General features: G+C 37.4%; 1 protein-coding gene across 1 annotated transcript in view; it reads right to left on the reverse strand.

The window, feature by feature from the left end:
* Positions 1-16,996, reverse strand: part of Clasp1 (cytoplasmic linker associated protein 1) — a 269,130-nt gene that overhangs the window by 150,870 nt on the left and 101,264 nt on the right. The window contains exons 7-8 of the mRNA XM_040294156.2: positions 15,573-15,670; positions 610-677 (exon numbers count right to left, since the gene is read on the reverse strand). Of these exons, the coding sequence (XP_040150090.1) occupies positions 610-677; positions 15,573-15,670 (166 nt within the window). The remainder of the gene's footprint in view (positions 1-609; positions 678-15,572; positions 15,671-16,996) is intronic.

Genomic DNA, 16,996 nt, shown 5'->3' on the forward strand with positions numbered 1-16,996 from the left:
AGAAAAACAAAAAACAGAAAGCACAGAGGCCCTGAAACAAGGGATGCTCAAAATGTTCAAAATTAGCCAGTAGGTTGCTGAATGTGGCAGGAGCTGAGAACTTTCAGAAAGAACAGTAGGAATGACATCAGAATGGGGGTCTGTGCCAGATCACAAAGGGGCAGGTAGACCATGGGGAGCCACTGAATTGTAGTCTGGGTGTGGATGTGAGGCAGGAAATTAGCAGCACCTGATTTATGACCCTGGTTGCTATGTACAAAACAGACTTCAAGTGTGGACAAAGAAGAAGCAAGGATATGGCTGAGAGGCTGCCACAGTGCCCAAGTGACATACCACGATGGCCTGAACCAGGAAGACACCAGCAGCAATGGTGAGAATTGAGAATTTTTAAAAGCCAAGCCGACAGGATTAGCTAATGGATTCATTATGGGTTATGAAACAAAGTCAGTGATGACTCCATAGTTCCTGGCCGGGAAAAGTGGATGAATGAAGGTTAAGTTTTAAGACTTAGAAGCCTTTACTAAAAATTATCTAGTTCAGCTGCTCAGAAATAGCATAAGCTGACATAAAACCGAAAAGGCAGAAGCAGATTCTGCTTTTTCCACTCACCGTTTGCAGATTGTATCATGTTTCCAGATTTTTGGACTTCATCAAATTTTGTAAAAATGACATTCAGCCTGTATGAAAACAAAAATGTAAACAAACTATTAACCATTGCTATCTATAACTAACAAACATTAAGGTGAAGTTTAGTTCCACCCCAATAAAATGATACAAATGCACTTAATAACACAGCTTTATTTTGATATTAGCAATATACAATAATAATTGAGCACCTACTATGGTCCTTGCACTGGGATAAGCGCTCTACCTAGAAATCACATTTAATCCTACAAGAGTCTCATGAAAGATTACCATCACCCCATTCTATAGAGGAGGAAATCACCTCCACACACATCTTACTAAGGGGAAGATTCCAGACCCAACAGTGGAATCCATAGCCCCCATTCCCAATTATTATATTAATCATGACTCCCTACATAAAATGTATTCACGATAAAAAGTGCATATTCCTCCTATTTCTAAGCCCAGACTTCCAGTTCTTTGGATAAAGCTTTAAAAATCCTTTAATATCACACTACAAAGGCTTCTCTGTGGCTTATACTTAATTCAAAATGTTATAAATAATTTCTCTAGAAACCAACGTCGTGACTGCATAATTTTCAACTTAGAAAGTCTGCATGACATTTGTTTTCTATTAATGGATCATTTCACCTTGGCATTTAAATTGAAGCAAAACTCCTTAATCAGTCAAAATATTCCATCCTAGTGACATCAAAAATGAGAAGAAAAGGGTGCACACAGTATTAACTCATAGTTAATGTTAAGTAAAAAAGTGTCTCCCGAGCAAAACACAGATACATTGGAATAAGTGTAAAGGTTGAGATTCCAAAGGAAGTACTTTGCAGTCAAACCTATGACATTCATTTCTGGGACCAGATTATTAATTTAGTACTTTCTTACACACCATCCTGTGTAAATGTTTGTTTTAAATTAGAATGGAAGCACCCTGGGGAGTGAGAAGGGAGCAGTATTCTTTCAGTGTCTATACCATGTCCCCACAGATGATCACTTAGGAGAGTCCCATCACGGTGTTAGAGAGCTGGTACCTAACCCTGTCCCTGTTTCACTCTGGAACACTTTAGACATTTCACACATTCTGGTCTTAGTTCATTCCTTCAACAACACCTGAGCATCCATGATGTGCCTAGCACCAAGTTAACTCAATGCTAAATGTGTAAGGTTCTTAACCTCTGGAGCTTTAATTCAAAGTGTCAGGGAAGCCAAAACTACAGATCAACTTTTAAAATGAAGGGGATGAACCAGCCTCATACACTGCTTCTCCTTCTTCCCATAGAAGGTATCGTAATCTTTTCAAGTCATCTTTCCATCAAAGCTCAGATGTAGCTTTATAATCCTTCCTGAAATTGCTCCAGGCAATCACTAACAAAGTGTACACTGAAATAAAACTCCAGTTTCCATCCAGGACCAGATATGAGTAAAGTATCACTCACATTCAAATCCAGTGCTTACTAAAGATCCAGAAAGATGCCTTAGAATCAATTTCATAAGATGTTTCCATTGCCTTCCCTTTTAAAGTCACAAAGATCTCCAATGGCTTGGCAAACCCATAAAAACTATCACTATACAGGTTGCCAGGGCATGCCTCAACTAAGGTGTGACTTTATTTTGTCACAGCCACACCCTCTGACATGAGCTCACCTACAGGATTTCAAGTTAGGCTGAGGTATACCTCTAGTCCTGGTGTCCCTGAAATCACTGGAAAAGGGCAAGTATTTCCTCCATACCTAGGAGAGTACTCCCAATAATAAATAGAATGTGTGTGGGTTGTCTATCAGTGGTGTGATCTAATCACTGTGACCACATGAACCACAATCAGGTGTGGCAGAAATCAGGTGTGAGATCACTGAAAAGGGCACTGTGGTTGGCACCTGCATCTTAACTCGGAATTTCCTGGGGCAAGAGGGCCCTTCCCTCCAGTTCAACACTCTTTTTTTAGTTCCCCCCTTTATTCAATAGTGTCCTCCAAAATGTCTCCTACCAACGTCACCAACTCAAGAGAGCAGTAACCTGGCAATATGACAGAGGAACAACAACAACATCTCTTGAGAATACTGACACTTGTCTGCCACTCTGAGCACAGGAACTGAAGTGCAACCAGGCACAAGTCTAAGGGGGTGAGTCACACAAGTTCAAAGCCAGGCATAGCAGAGCACGCCTATGGTCTCAGACACTTGGGAGGCTGAGGCAGGAGGATTGCAAGCTTAAGACCAGTCAGCAGTTTAACAGGATCCCAAGCAACTCAGTGAGACCCTATCTCAAATTTTTAAAAACTCAGTGGTAAAATGTGCCTAGGTTCAATCCTCAGCATCAAAAAAAAAAAAAAAGTAAAATAAAGATAATGAGGATATAATCATTACCCTTTGAAGCCATTAGATGTATTTCTTTTTTTTTTCCCAAAGGTTGGACTTTTTTTTATTATTATCTCCAAAATAAGGGAGGGGTAAAAACAAAAACAGAGAAAGGGAGAGGGAATTTCATCAAAATAGAGGAAAGATCAGTAGAGTAGATGAGGGGATTGAGAAGGGAGGAAGGACAGGAAAAGGGAAGGATAGTGGAAGTACATGCTTGAATGTGGAATGGTAGGTCCTGGAAATGGGTGTATCCACAGGATTCTAATTTTTTAAAAAGTAAGCTCTAAATGGATTAAAGAGGTATCTCTCTGGAGTGGAGGGTGGGGAGGAGTGGGATGGGCTGTGGGTGGGGTGGGAAGTGCTGGGAAATGAATTGGAGTGCATTGTGTTCCGTGCTTTTGTGATAATGTCATGGTGTGTCCTGGTGTTTATGTAGCAAAAAAGAAATATAGTTTTTAAAATGCATGTAGACAACAACATGGTGAGCATGGTGGCACTAGTGTAATGAGGCTATTGGCTGGGAAGATAGGGTATTCCTGAACTTACCTTTCCTCTAAAAGGTATCTGACTGGAGAGAAATTTAGGAACTGCTTCTTCCAGTGTGAAGAGGTAGATGAACAGTGTTCACTGAAACATGTGTCACAAGAGTAGCACTTGAACATTATGTAAAGTGGGATATATATATTTATTTATATATATTTGGTTCCCAGTAGCTCTACAGAGAACCAAGATTAGACCTGTGTAAACTGAGCAATTAGACCTGCAAACTAGACCTACATTCCTGTGTAGGTGTCCCTCAGGAATTTAGAAAAAGAAAATTGGGGGACGTTGCATTATAAGAATGATGAAATGTAGACTAATTTGATGTGAGTAAAATAAATAGTCTACATTGCAAACAATTTCCTATCTTCTTGATTGATCACTTATTTGAATTGGGAAGGAGTTAATTGCCAGTAGCTATTATTGTTGAGGATTAAGCCAGCTGTTCCAGTTCAGAAAGTGTGTTTAGATACTGTCTGCTACTTTTTGGCTTTGGCCAATGGTGTTATTGCATTGTCACTATTTAAGTGTTTTGTAGGTGTATTTCTTTTACTTTAAATCTTTGGATTGCAATTTAAAACATATTTCTTGAGGCCAGTGCATGCTTAGCATGTGTGAGGCCCTGGGTTCAATCCCTTGCACCCCTCAAAATGAGTCAATGAATCTCTTACTAGTTTGACAAATAACTACTATTCACTTTCTCCTAGTTTTTCTGAATTTGAATTTTTATAAGTAAATTCTTCATCCAAACAATTTTGTCTTTTTTTTTTACTATAAGACTTAGATTTAACTTCTTCCTAGAAAAACGTATAATAAAAAATATGAATTTTTAAAAATTCTCTTGAATTGGGATATAGCTGAGTGGTACAGCACTTGCTTAAGATGCTCAAGGCCTGGGTTTGAGCACCAGCACTGCAAAAAAGAAAGAAAAAAAAACAAAACTAGAATTTAAACCAGAAGCAAATACTAAAATCTCAAAGTTTACAAGCTCCATCCAAACACTCAGCTTTTAGTAAGCTTTTCAGTACTTGGTACTCAATTATGAGTATCAAGGACTATAGGATACCTGAGAAAAGATTCTAAAATGAAAAAGAGCAAAACAACCACATACTGAAAAATTCCACCTTGGACGACAGAGAGATGTTGGTGGAAAACACAAGTTTTAAGACCATATCACTGATTTCTTCCAAAGAGATAGAGAAAATATTGCAGTCATAAGGCAAACAGGAAATGAACCCTGCAAAATGGCAATAAAAGGACGTCTGAAAATCTATTGCTTAAAAGAAGTAAAGAGAACACTGGCAAAACCTTTTAAAATTAACGTTGTCAAAACTCTAGAGGTTGAACAAAGGCTTGCAATAATGCAAGGAGCATTTCTTCAAATTAAAGGGCCTGATCTCAGTAACAGTGAGCTTTTCGTTGTTTGGGTGTATGTACCCCAGCTCTGTCTCCAGCTTGGCAGTGGAAAACCTACTGCTCACAATTGTGATGGTTTGAAAACCAGGCACCTGGCATCCACAGGAAATGCTAACAAGTCTGGATCTCCTCAAAACACCTGCTCTCAGACTGCCATGTTCCCAATTATTATATTAATTGTGACTCTCTACACAAAATGTATACATGATAGAAAGTGCTATGTTCCCTGTAACCCCATTCACAGGCTTGTCATCACTTGGCCAGACTCAGAGCTGCCTTGGGGTGAGCTTCTTTTTCCTGAGGATGTGATCAAAATATGTCAGCAACCATCACCCAACATAACAATGGACTGAGGCAATACAATCAGGACAAAGAAGTTGTCCAAAAAACTTTTAAAGCTGGGGAATGAGATGCCCATAGGAACTTTGAAAGCAATGAAATATTCCCCAGAATCTAGAGGCCGTGCCTGTGTGAGAGGACATGTGCCTGCCCAGGAAATATTTGAGAGGGCACTAATGCCTCACTCGGGCTGATGTCGACGCTGAATATGAAGGAAAAAAGGGAAGGCAAAGTATAAACTATCTGCCAGAGCACTGAGCACAAACCCCGACACACACTGAAAGCCAGTCAGCAAAGACTGGGGAACTCACTGGCTCAAGGCATTAAGGAAATTCCTGTCTAATCATTAGACAACCACTGAGCTAACCACAGACTTCAGTGCCCACAAAGAACAAAGAAAATGCCTTAACAATTAGTTCAGGAAAGTCTTTAAACAATGAGCAACAAAAACAACAGCAACAACAAACCCAGGAAAGCAGAAAGAATCAGATTTCCAGAATTCTAAAACCTACCATTTAAATTCAACAGAAAGTTGTGAAACATTTAAAGAAACAAGAAAATATGGCCCATACACAGGCAGGAAAATATTAATAATAGAAATTATCTGTATTGTACTAACTCAATTAAGACTTGAAATGAAATTATAAGTATGTTAAAAGACTTAAAGATAATAGTTTCTAAAGAACTAAAAGTTATAGAACAATGTCTCACCCAAAGGAGACTATCAAAGCAGAGAAAAAAATTTTTACAAAACATAGAAATTCGAGAGATGAAAAGTAGATAATTGAAATGAAATATTCTACCCTGGAGACTGAGGCAGAAGGATCACAAAGTTCAAGGCCATTCTGGGCAACTTAGTCCCTGTCTCAAAATAAAAAAATACAAAGGGCTCAGGGATATAGCTCAGTAGTAAAGCACCTCTGGCTTCAGTTCCCAGTACTGAAAAAAAAAAAAAAAAGGATATATTTGTCCACTACTGTGTTTCAATCGCAGCTTTTTTTGTTGTTTTGTTTTAAACAAGTGCTCTACCACTCAGCTCCAAATACATCCCAGCAGATCCAAACTGGGACAAGCATCAGCAAAATTGAGGGCACACCAACCAACGTTACGTTATCTGAAAAACAGCAGAAAATAACAGGGGGAAAAAATGAACACAGCCTAAGAGATCATCTTATAATAGCAATGTGCCAATATACACATAATGGAAGTCCCAAGAGAAGACAAAGAAAAAGGAACAAAACGTACATACGAAGAAGTAGTGGCCAAAGTCTTCACAGGGTTGATATAAAACATGAATCTAAATATTCAAGAATTATGACAAACTCCAAACAAGGTAAACTTAGAAATCCAAACCTAGACACACAATAAAAAAGACACTTGACAAAACAGACCAAAAGAAAATGTTCAAGGCAGTAACAGAGAAGCCACTTGCACAAGCAATTCAATAAAATGAATATCTAATTTCTCATGAGAAAAAAGGAGGACCACACGCTGTGCATATTTTCAAGACCTGAAAAATATTGTCAACCAAGAATTATGTAGCTAATAAAACTCTGCTTCAAACCCAAGAAGAATTTGATGTTCCCAAATGAACAAAAAAAAGTCCGCCTTTCAGGTTGAAATGAAAGGAAACCATACAATAGCTCAAATTCATGTGTGGAAATTTAAAAAATATTTAAAAAAAAACAGTAAATTTTATAAACAAAGAAGACATAGGTAAACACAAAAAAATATACAAAATTTCTGTTTGTAACTCTTGCCATCTTACATGACTAAACAGGGAACTGCAGAAAGCAATAATTATGAAACTGTTCTCATGTTCTCAAAATGTAGAAAAACATAATGTGCATGGTAATAGCTAGAAAAGGAGAAACATATCAATAACAATAAAGAATTAGAAGTCTCAAAAATATGTAGAAATTAAATAAAACACTACACACCAAGCGACAAATGGGTAAAAGATAAAACAAAAATGAAATTAGAAAATCCTGAAGAAATCAATGAAAATGAAAACAGAACATATACAAACCAATGAAATTTGGCTTAAGTACTCAAGACAAATTTTTTTAAATTTTTTAATTTTTTTTGTTGTAAATGGACAAATACCTTTATTTTGTTTATTTTTATGTGGTACTGATAACTGAACCCAGGGCCCCGCAAATGCTAGGCAAGCACTCTACCACTAAGCCACAACCTCAGCCCCACAAGAGAGAAATTTATAAATGAGGACGCCTACATTAAAAGAGAAGAGAGATCTCAAATTGATAACACTTTTCATCTTAGAAAAGTTTTTTATAAAAATAAAAACATTTAAAAATTTAAATTGTAAAAATAAAAACAAATCAAATGAAGCCAAAGGAAGGAAACAATACAGATTAGAATAAAATGTAGACTAGTAAACAGTAGGAAAAAAACTTAAGTTAGCCAAACTTAGCTAAAAGTTCATTCTTTTTGGGGGGGGGGAGAATAACCAAATTGATAAACCTTTACCTACCCTACCCCAAAAAAGAAAGAAAACACAAATTAATGAATTTATCACTACTGACCTACGAAAATAATGATTACAAGGGAATACTAGGAAGAATTATATGTTCAAAATTAGGTAACCAAGATAAAAGGAAGAATTTCCTAGGCAGACACACACCAATCCTTCACAAACTTTTGTGTGTGTGTGTGTTGGGTGGGGGGTGAGTAACCAGGGATTGAGCTCAGGGGCACTCAACCACTGAGCGACATCCCTAGTCTTTTTTTGAATTTTATTTACAAACTATTTTTAAGAAGATAATAGAAGAAACTGTGGATGTGGAAGGAGATGCATAAAAGAACTTTCTCTATTTTCTAAATCTTCTGTAAACCTAAAACCACACTAAAAATCTATTAATTAAAATTTAAAATACAAAATACATAGGGGCTGGGGATGTGGCTCAAGCGATAGCGTACTCGCCTGGCATGTGCAGGGCGCTGAGTTCGATCCTCAGCACCACATAAAAATAAAATAAAGATGTTGTATCCACCGAAAATTAAAAAAAAAAAAATTAAAAAAAAATACAAAATACATACATACACACACACACACACACACACACAGAGGATTCATTCTATAAGGTAGTATTAGAGTAACAAGAAAAGCAGAAAAATACATCACATGAAAAGAAAAAGAACTAAGCAGCTTAACAAAACCCTGACTCAAAACAAAAACAAAAGGGCCCTCCACACACCCCGCAAAAGAAGAAAAATATTCCTTATAAATATTCTCTATATAAAAATATTATATATATATATAAAATCAACAAAAATGCAAGGTTGGTTCAACATGTGAAAAACAAGAAATGTAACATCATATGTCAGTATAATAAAAAACAAAAGCCACAATTCTCAACAAATACAGAAAAACTCTGGCTATACCCAAAATGCTCTCTGTCTCTCTCTCTCAACAACAAACTAGGAATAAGAAACAACTTCTTCAATCTCATAAAGGTATATATGTACACAAAACAAACAAAAACTACCCATGGCTAATATTACAATTAATTGTGAATAACTAAAAGCTTTCTAAGACCAAGGACAGAACAAACATGTTCATTCTCAGCACTTTATTCACATTATTGTGGAGGTTCTAGCCAGGGCTTTTATGAAAAAAAAGAAGTAAAAGGCTGCCATATTGGAAAGGAACAAGTAAAATTATTTCTATTGGCAGGTGACGTCATCTTGTATATTAAAAAGTCTAAACAATTCACAACAAAAATCACTAGAATATGGAAGTTAACAAAAGTTGCAGAATTTAAGATCAATATAAGAAATCAATTATTTTGCTCTATATTAGTAATGAACCACATGAAATTCAAATTAAGAAAAAGGGTCTACTCACATTAGCATCAAAAAAATAAAAATCCTAGGAATGAATTTTACAAAGAAATGCAGACTTCCACACTGACAACTACAGAGCATCTGTTGAAATTAATGAAAACCTTAAAAAGTGAAAACGCATTCCACATCTGTGGATGGGAAGACCAAACATTAAGAAAACAATACTCAGGCTGGGGCTGTGGCTCAATGGTACAGCGCTTGCCCAGCATGTATGAGGCACTGGGTTCAATCCTTAGGCACCACACAAAAATAAAAATTAAGATCCATCAACAACTGAAAAAATATTTTTCTTAAAAAAGGAAAGAAACTAATAATTTTTAAACTCATTTACAGATACAAAATAATTTCTATTAAAATTCCAACTTTATTCTTTTGCAAATTGATAAGTTAGTCCAAAAACTCTTACAGAAATTCAAGTGATCCAGAAGAGCCAAAACAAATCTGGTATTTCAAAATTTACTATGAAAGCTATTAAAATTGAGTCAGAGATTGTGATATAAGGATGGGGGGTATAGATCAATGGAATAGATCTAGAAAGAAATCATTATGATTATGGTCAAGTGATTTTCAAAAAAGATTCCACTAAAATTCTAATAGGATCAAAACCACAATGAGACAACCACTGGGATGATTAACAGAAGAAGATGATGATGATGATGATGATGATGATATATACATACACACAGAGACAATACCAAATAACGTGGAGAAACTGTAACCCTGCACATTGCTAATAAAACATACAATGGTGCAGCTGCTGTAGAAGACAGTCTCTCAAAAAATTAATATATGATCCGGCAACCCTACTTACGGGTATGTAACCAAAAGAACTGAAAGCAGGGTCTTAAAGAAACACTACACACCTATATTCATAATAGCATTATTCACAATAGCCAAAAAGTAGGGGTAACACAAATTTCCATCAATAGATGAACAGACAAAATGAGGTATATAAATATGATGGAGTATTATTCAGCCTTAAAAAAGCAGAGAAATTCTAATACTCCATGCAACACTGATAAGCCTCGAAAACATTATGGTAAATGAAAGAAGGCAGTCACAAAAGCCATATTTTGCATAATTTAATTTGTACAAAATGTTCAAAATAAATATTTACACAGAAATAAAAAGTAGAGTCATGACTGGGAGGAGCTGGGGAAGAAGAGAGGATGAAGAATGACTGCTAATGGGCATGGGGTGTCTTTATGGGGCAATGAAAAAGAATTTTTTTCAGTACTGGGGATTGAGTACAGGGGAATTCACCACTGAGTCATGTATTCAGTCCCTTTTAATTTTTATTTTGAGACAGACCAATACTAAGTTGCAGAGCTGGCCTCAAATTTGAAAACTTCTGTAGCCTCCAGGGTTGCTGGGATTACAGGCATGTGCTACCATACTGGGCTAAAACATCAAAACTAGAGAATAGTAAGGATTACACAACTTTGAGAATGTACTAAAAATCACTGAATTGTACACCTTGAAAGGGAGAGAATAATGGTATATTTCAAGAAAGCTCTTAATAGGGAAAAAAATGATCCTACAAAAGAGGAAAATATAGGAACAAAAAAAAGACATCAAAACTAGAATAGGAGCCAAGCAAGGTGGTGCACACCTATAATCACAGTGACTGAGGCTGAGGCAGGAGGACTGCAAGCTCAATGGGCATGTTTATATATGTATGTGTGTACATATATATATAATATACACACACACATATATATACACACACACATATATATATATTTCATAACAACATATAAATATTAATAGGACACAAAGCAGTAAATAACAAAAGGCTCAATGAAAACTGTTGACAATGTAGGCTTCTGAGAATAAAAAATGGCACAGGGTATAAGGTATTGAGTTTTTAAAAATATGTGTTTGTAAATCTTTTTTTGTTGTTGTTGACAAAAAAATGAAATTAAAAATGAGAGAGGATGTCCAGTGCAGTTTCTCATCTGCTTTTGCTATGAGTCCTCTCTAACACTAAAGCTTTAGCAAGTCAGAAAGAAAAAAAAAAATTTCCAATTTTCCCTTTCCACGCAATCATTAAGTAATAATAAGTAAAACTTTCAAGTAGGTTGAGAGAGACCCAAGTGAATAGTAGGAGAGCCATTCAAAAATGTAGTTTCAGAGGCTGGGGCTGGGGCTGAGTAGCAGAGCCCTTGCTAGCACATGTGAGGCACTGGGTTCGATCCTCAGTACCACATAAAAAAATAAAATAAAGGTATTGTGGCCATCTATAACTAAAAATATATTATTAAAAAATGCACATTCAAGGGGCTGGGATTGTGGCTCAGTGGTAGAGCACTCGCCTCTCGCATGTGAGACCCTAGGTTCGATCCTCAGCACCACATAAAAATAAACAAAATAAAGATATTGTGCCCATGTATAACTAAAAAAATATTTTAAAAAAATGTACGCCCAAAAGGTTAAGTATCACAATGCACCAGACAACATGTGTCTGTTCTTGAGAAGTTAAATCATCCTCAAGTTTCAGCCACTGAAGTTTTAGGATTTTGGTTCCCAAATGACTATCCCAAAAGAAATGAAACATCAGTGATCTGGCTTTTTCCCAAAGCTTCACAAACTAAAATATACCATATTGACTAAAATAACATTCTGGAAGGTCTTTGGGATGACAGTAAATGTCATAACATTCTGGAAAGCACATGACTTTGAAAGTCACAAGGAGTTACAGGTGATCTAAACTTTACTAAGTTTTCAGGTATGCCTTACAAAAGATCAGACAACTGAATAACATCATATTTAGCTAAAATTATATACTTACTTTCTAAATATATCACACATATGAACTGTGAAAAATAATACATGCAAAACAATATAAAAATTATCAGACACACTACCAATTCAAGTTAACAGCTCAACTCTTTGGAAATATCTGCATGGACTTTACCACTTAAGGACTCTCCAAGTTTTAGAATTCAGAGCTGAGAGACCATGTGGGTAGAGAGATACTCTAACAGGAAGATTTTACTAACTAGTTCTATCTTATTATCTCAATACGATTTTAATTGCAAGATGACAAGTAAATTAAATCCTATTTTCCAGCTCTCCTGCAAAGTGAAACTGCTTAATGTACAAGTCTCTTTTCCCAACTAGTAAGCAAAAATGGACAATAAAAACTGCTGCTCAAATGAGATTACTACTCTTATTATTTAAGTTATCTATCTAATATAAAAACATGTTCACTATGTATTTTTTAGCGATATAATTATCTCTGACAGTGAATAAACTCTTGAAGAGGACAACATTTTCATTCTAGGACTAAATCCAAATTTTGGAAAGCATTAAAAAATTCTACAATATTAGTCCTTTGGAACCTTTGGAATCTTTGGAATCTTTGGAATCTTTGGAATCTTGCTAAACTGAATAACCTACCAAGCTCCCAAAATAATAACAAAATCCATAACAAGGTAAGCAAAATCTAGACTATTCAAGACATGCCGTCAGCCACATGGAGCCAATACAGCAGAAATTAGACTTCCCAAGTAACAGCAATACGATGCCTTAAAAGCTCTATTCCACTTGGGAATATCCCCAATGAATTCAGGTGGTAACCAGATCCCTGACACTCAGAATGCTGCATCTTGTATAATAAATATAAAGAAACATGAAGTTTTAGCTTCTTTCACTAGAGAATAGTTTCTAAAAAAACACCCTCATTCTCCAGAAGCTTGTGTGGTCCATTTCCCTTGGCCTACCCACTTCATTCTGGTGGTTTTATTTTGTTTATTTATTTACTTATTTTGGCGATGCTGGGGATCAAACCCCAAGCCCCACTAGGTAACTGCTCTATGCTCAGCTTCTCTCCCAGCCCTTCATATATACGTGTGGGGAGGGATGGTGGGGACTGAACCCTGGGCCTCACTTTTATAGGCAAGTACTCTACCAGTAAACTGCATTCCCAGGCCCTGGTCCACAATTTTTAGAAGTTGGGCACTAATGAGAGAGCTGAAACCTTCATTCCTATCCAGAGGTCCAAGCCACTTTGCAAATTCTTTATCAACATTTAGAAAAGAGAAAGCTAAGTAAAAAAATAGGTGACACGTGTGACTAGAAGGCTGGGAAAGGCAGCTTCAACCCCAGCTCTGGCATCAACCCCTGTGAGGCCTTACCTGAGTCACCCAGTATTAGGGGCCCCAGGACCACCCCAAGTCTAATAGCTCACTGGGAAGACCCTCTGGACTCAGCACAGTCATATAGCCGAGAATTAATACAACAAAAGGACACAGCACAAGCAGCAAGAGGAAAGGTGTCTGGGGTAAAGACCAGAGGAGACCCGTGTGGCCTCCTAAGTCTCTCCTGGGTAGTAGCGCAGGGCGTGGTTAATTCACCCAGTCCTGAGTTGTGACAGCTGAGTAAAAAACTGTCCACTGGGAAAGCTCCTTAGAGACTCAGCACTCGGGAGGCTTACAGCAGGCTGAGATGCAGACACAGTTAAGCGCTCGCTGAGATGCCAGACTCCCCAAGGGAAATGAGGTGTGCAACATAAATCATAGTGTATTGCAGGTTGGACACAGTGATGCTCTCTGATTCCACTCTGGCAATGGCGGAAACCTTCGCCAAATCCACGTTTCCGCACACCAGGCTGGAGCCAGACTTGTGAGCAGGCCCTGCTGAGGACAGCAGTCTCAGGCCTGCTGTGTTAACTCCTCTCTGCCCTCACTTCCCTAAGGTCTCATTTTCACATGGTTTTCCCCTCTGACCCACTTGCTACCTTCCAAAAATGTACAGAAGCCACTCTGTAAGATAGAAACTCTGTAAGATGGTATAAATTCAGGGCTGAGGAAGCCACACAGCAACAAGAGACCATCCCTGGGAGAAAAGAATTTCTTTGTTCAAGGCAGTTATCCCAGTGACAATGGTGACCTTATCTTTAAAAAGCCTTCTCCCCCTCAAGGCTGCCCCTCCCAGTTCATCTGCACATTTCAGCTTTCCCTAAGAGATCCTCAATATCGCCTCTTTAAGTTCTTCTCCTTCAGTGTTCTCACCACATGCATATTCAGAGACCAGAGCACACACATTAGGTGTACCTTATATGAAACGCTTAAGACCAGAAGTGCTTCAGAGGTCTGTTGTTTGGATTTGGAAATAGCAACTTTACCAGTTGAGAAGGACTCTCAAGTTTTAGAACTCAGAGCATTTCAGACTTTGGATTTTCAGATTAGGGATGCTCAACCTATAATTCTATCCTCAGTGATTATTTTTTGTTAAAAACATGAACAGTTTTAGTTCCATTAATTATCTTGTATGTAACACAAAACCCACATGTATAACATCCAAGCATGGTGGTGCATGCCTAAAATCCTGGCAACTTGGGAGACTAAGGAGGGAGGCCCATAAGTTTGGGCTACCCAAACTTATTATTCATGGAGACCCTGTCTCAAAAATCACGTGGGTCAGTGGTAAAGTGCCCCTGGGTTCCATCCCCAGCACTAAAACATAAGACAGGTGACTCCTCTAAAATAAAGACAGGTGACTCTTATATACTATTTCAGCATTCCATTACATATCCAGATGCCCAGTACTCTATAAACTCTTACATAAAACAGAATAGAAAAAGTTAAAAGGTAAGCAAAAAGAACAGGATATGAATCCTGGCTACAAATCTTATTGGTCATGTAATCTTTCGAAAGTCATTTTGCGCTTCTAGGACCCTCCTGTTCTGATGGACACAAGGAAAGTCTCAAACAAGCTGCTCCAAAACCGCACTCCCATTCTGATCTCCCAGCAATTTCCCATTACTTTCTTCCTTAGAGGAACAGCATGGGGTAAAGGTTTAGAATTGATTTGGTGCCAGCTTGGTGCCAGCTTTCTCCATCACAGTTGAAATGATAAATATACAATTGTTATACTACTTTATTTTCATTATAACAAAGAACTATTTGTGGATTCAAGTCATCTTGGGTATGACAAGACACTGGTTCCTCGAATTAGCTTCCACACATTGACTGAACAGAAAGCTAACATTTTGAAGATATTTTCCAAAAATACTATATTATTGCTCCCAGATACATTTGGGAAAGTCTTTCTTAATTCAAATAAATATATCCCAAGCACCTATCATACCTTGTGCTATGTATACACAAGATGCAGAACCACAGAAACTGAAAGAGTACTGGGTGTCAACACCAATCACTTTTTAAAGGTGCTTCTAAAATCAGTATGTGGCATAGGAATGGGCCAGATGTCTAAAGGAGAAAGTTGTATTTGAGAGAGTAGAATCGGAGGGGAACCTTATGTATGATTCAGTCAAGATCTCCAACCACCAACCCTCAAACCATGCATTCTTTGAATAAAATCACCACATCAAAAACAGTACTGCAAACCAAGATGGTACCTGAGAAAGAGCAGGGAAAGGGTAGAAAAAAGGAAAAAGTTTGAACTTACCGGGACTGTGGCAATCCTTTTTTACTGAGATCTGCCCTCACGCGTTCTCCTACATGTCTGTAAATTTCCACTAAGCTGTTTATTGCTGCATCTCGAACCTAGATGGAAAAGAAGACACCTTATGGATGCTGTGTGTCACTCCCCAGCACTTCCTGCTGGGTCACAACAGGCCACAAGCCACCCCAACTTATCAGCACAACTAAATACAATCCCTTATACACGCTGGACTAAAGTCTCATTTGACAATTTTCCTTCCTACAGACACCATCCCAAAGTGTAGAAAATGCACAGGTTCCCCACCCCAACATATGTGCTGAAAGTCTATATCCTTAATTCTTTCCATTCTTTAGGATGATATCAGAAAAACACAATTTTTAGGTCATCTTTCCATGTATTTGAAAACAAAAACATCATGCAAAATAATCTGAATTTGAGTAAATAAAATGGAAACAAAAATGGAAAGTACAGGTTGCACAGACCCTATATTCGAGGAGCTCAGAATCCTAAAAAGGAGAAGGAGGAAAAGTCCCTAAGCTTTACATTTAATACAGGATGCAATAAACATTCAACAGCACAAAGAGCATAGTAGAAAGGAAGGTGCAGTCATATCTGGGCATGTTAAGATATGCTGTATGGAAGAGAGGGGCACCTAAAATGTGTTTGGAAACAAAGGATGTCACCAGGTCCAGTTGGAAGGAGATAGGTGCAAGGTTTTAAACAAGATCCTGCCTGTGCTAAGGCAGAAAAGCAGGAATGCACAGCACGTGCTTCAGGAAGGGCAAGTATTCCAGTGTAGCCAGAGACAAAGAGGAACCAAGACAGCAGCACAAAATCAGGATGGAGATACAGGATAGATCCCTGCCCCCCACCCTGGTCCTTTGGAGAAATTTGAATGTAGACTGTAAAATAAACAATACTATACTGTACAATATTAAATTTCTTAGGTACAAAAATGACATAGGATTGAGTAAGAAAATATCCTTGCTACTGAATGATACACACTGAGGTTCCTAGGAGTTAAAAAACAATTTTTTTTAGTATAAAAAAGGTGTTTCTGATTAATACTCCATTGTGCATATAAACATGTTTAGACTATATTATCTTGTCCCCCAAAAATCTTACTCTGTGAACAGATTTGTGACCATCAAAAAGTAACATCTGCATATTACTTTTAAATGGTTCATGAAAAAAAGTTATGATTGCAAAGGCATGTATATGTGTATAAATAAAAAGAGGGGGTTGCTGGGGGAAGCAGTGTAATGAATTGGTAGGCAAAGATGGGGGAGAAACATGATTTTACATTTGGTCCCAAACAATGAAATCAAAGTACTGGAGTGAAGGAAACAGGTAGGATAGGAACAGAAATAATTTATGGTCTGGAAACTGCAGGCTACTCTGTGAGATTTAATAGTGTCATATGACAG

The sequence above is a fragment of the Ictidomys tridecemlineatus genome, chromosome 7, assembly GCF_052094955.1.
Source record: "Ictidomys tridecemlineatus isolate mIctTri1 chromosome 7, mIctTri1.hap1, whole genome shotgun sequence".
In the NCBI taxonomy this organism is placed as follows: domain Eukaryota; kingdom Metazoa; phylum Chordata; class Mammalia; order Rodentia; family Sciuridae; genus Ictidomys; species Ictidomys tridecemlineatus.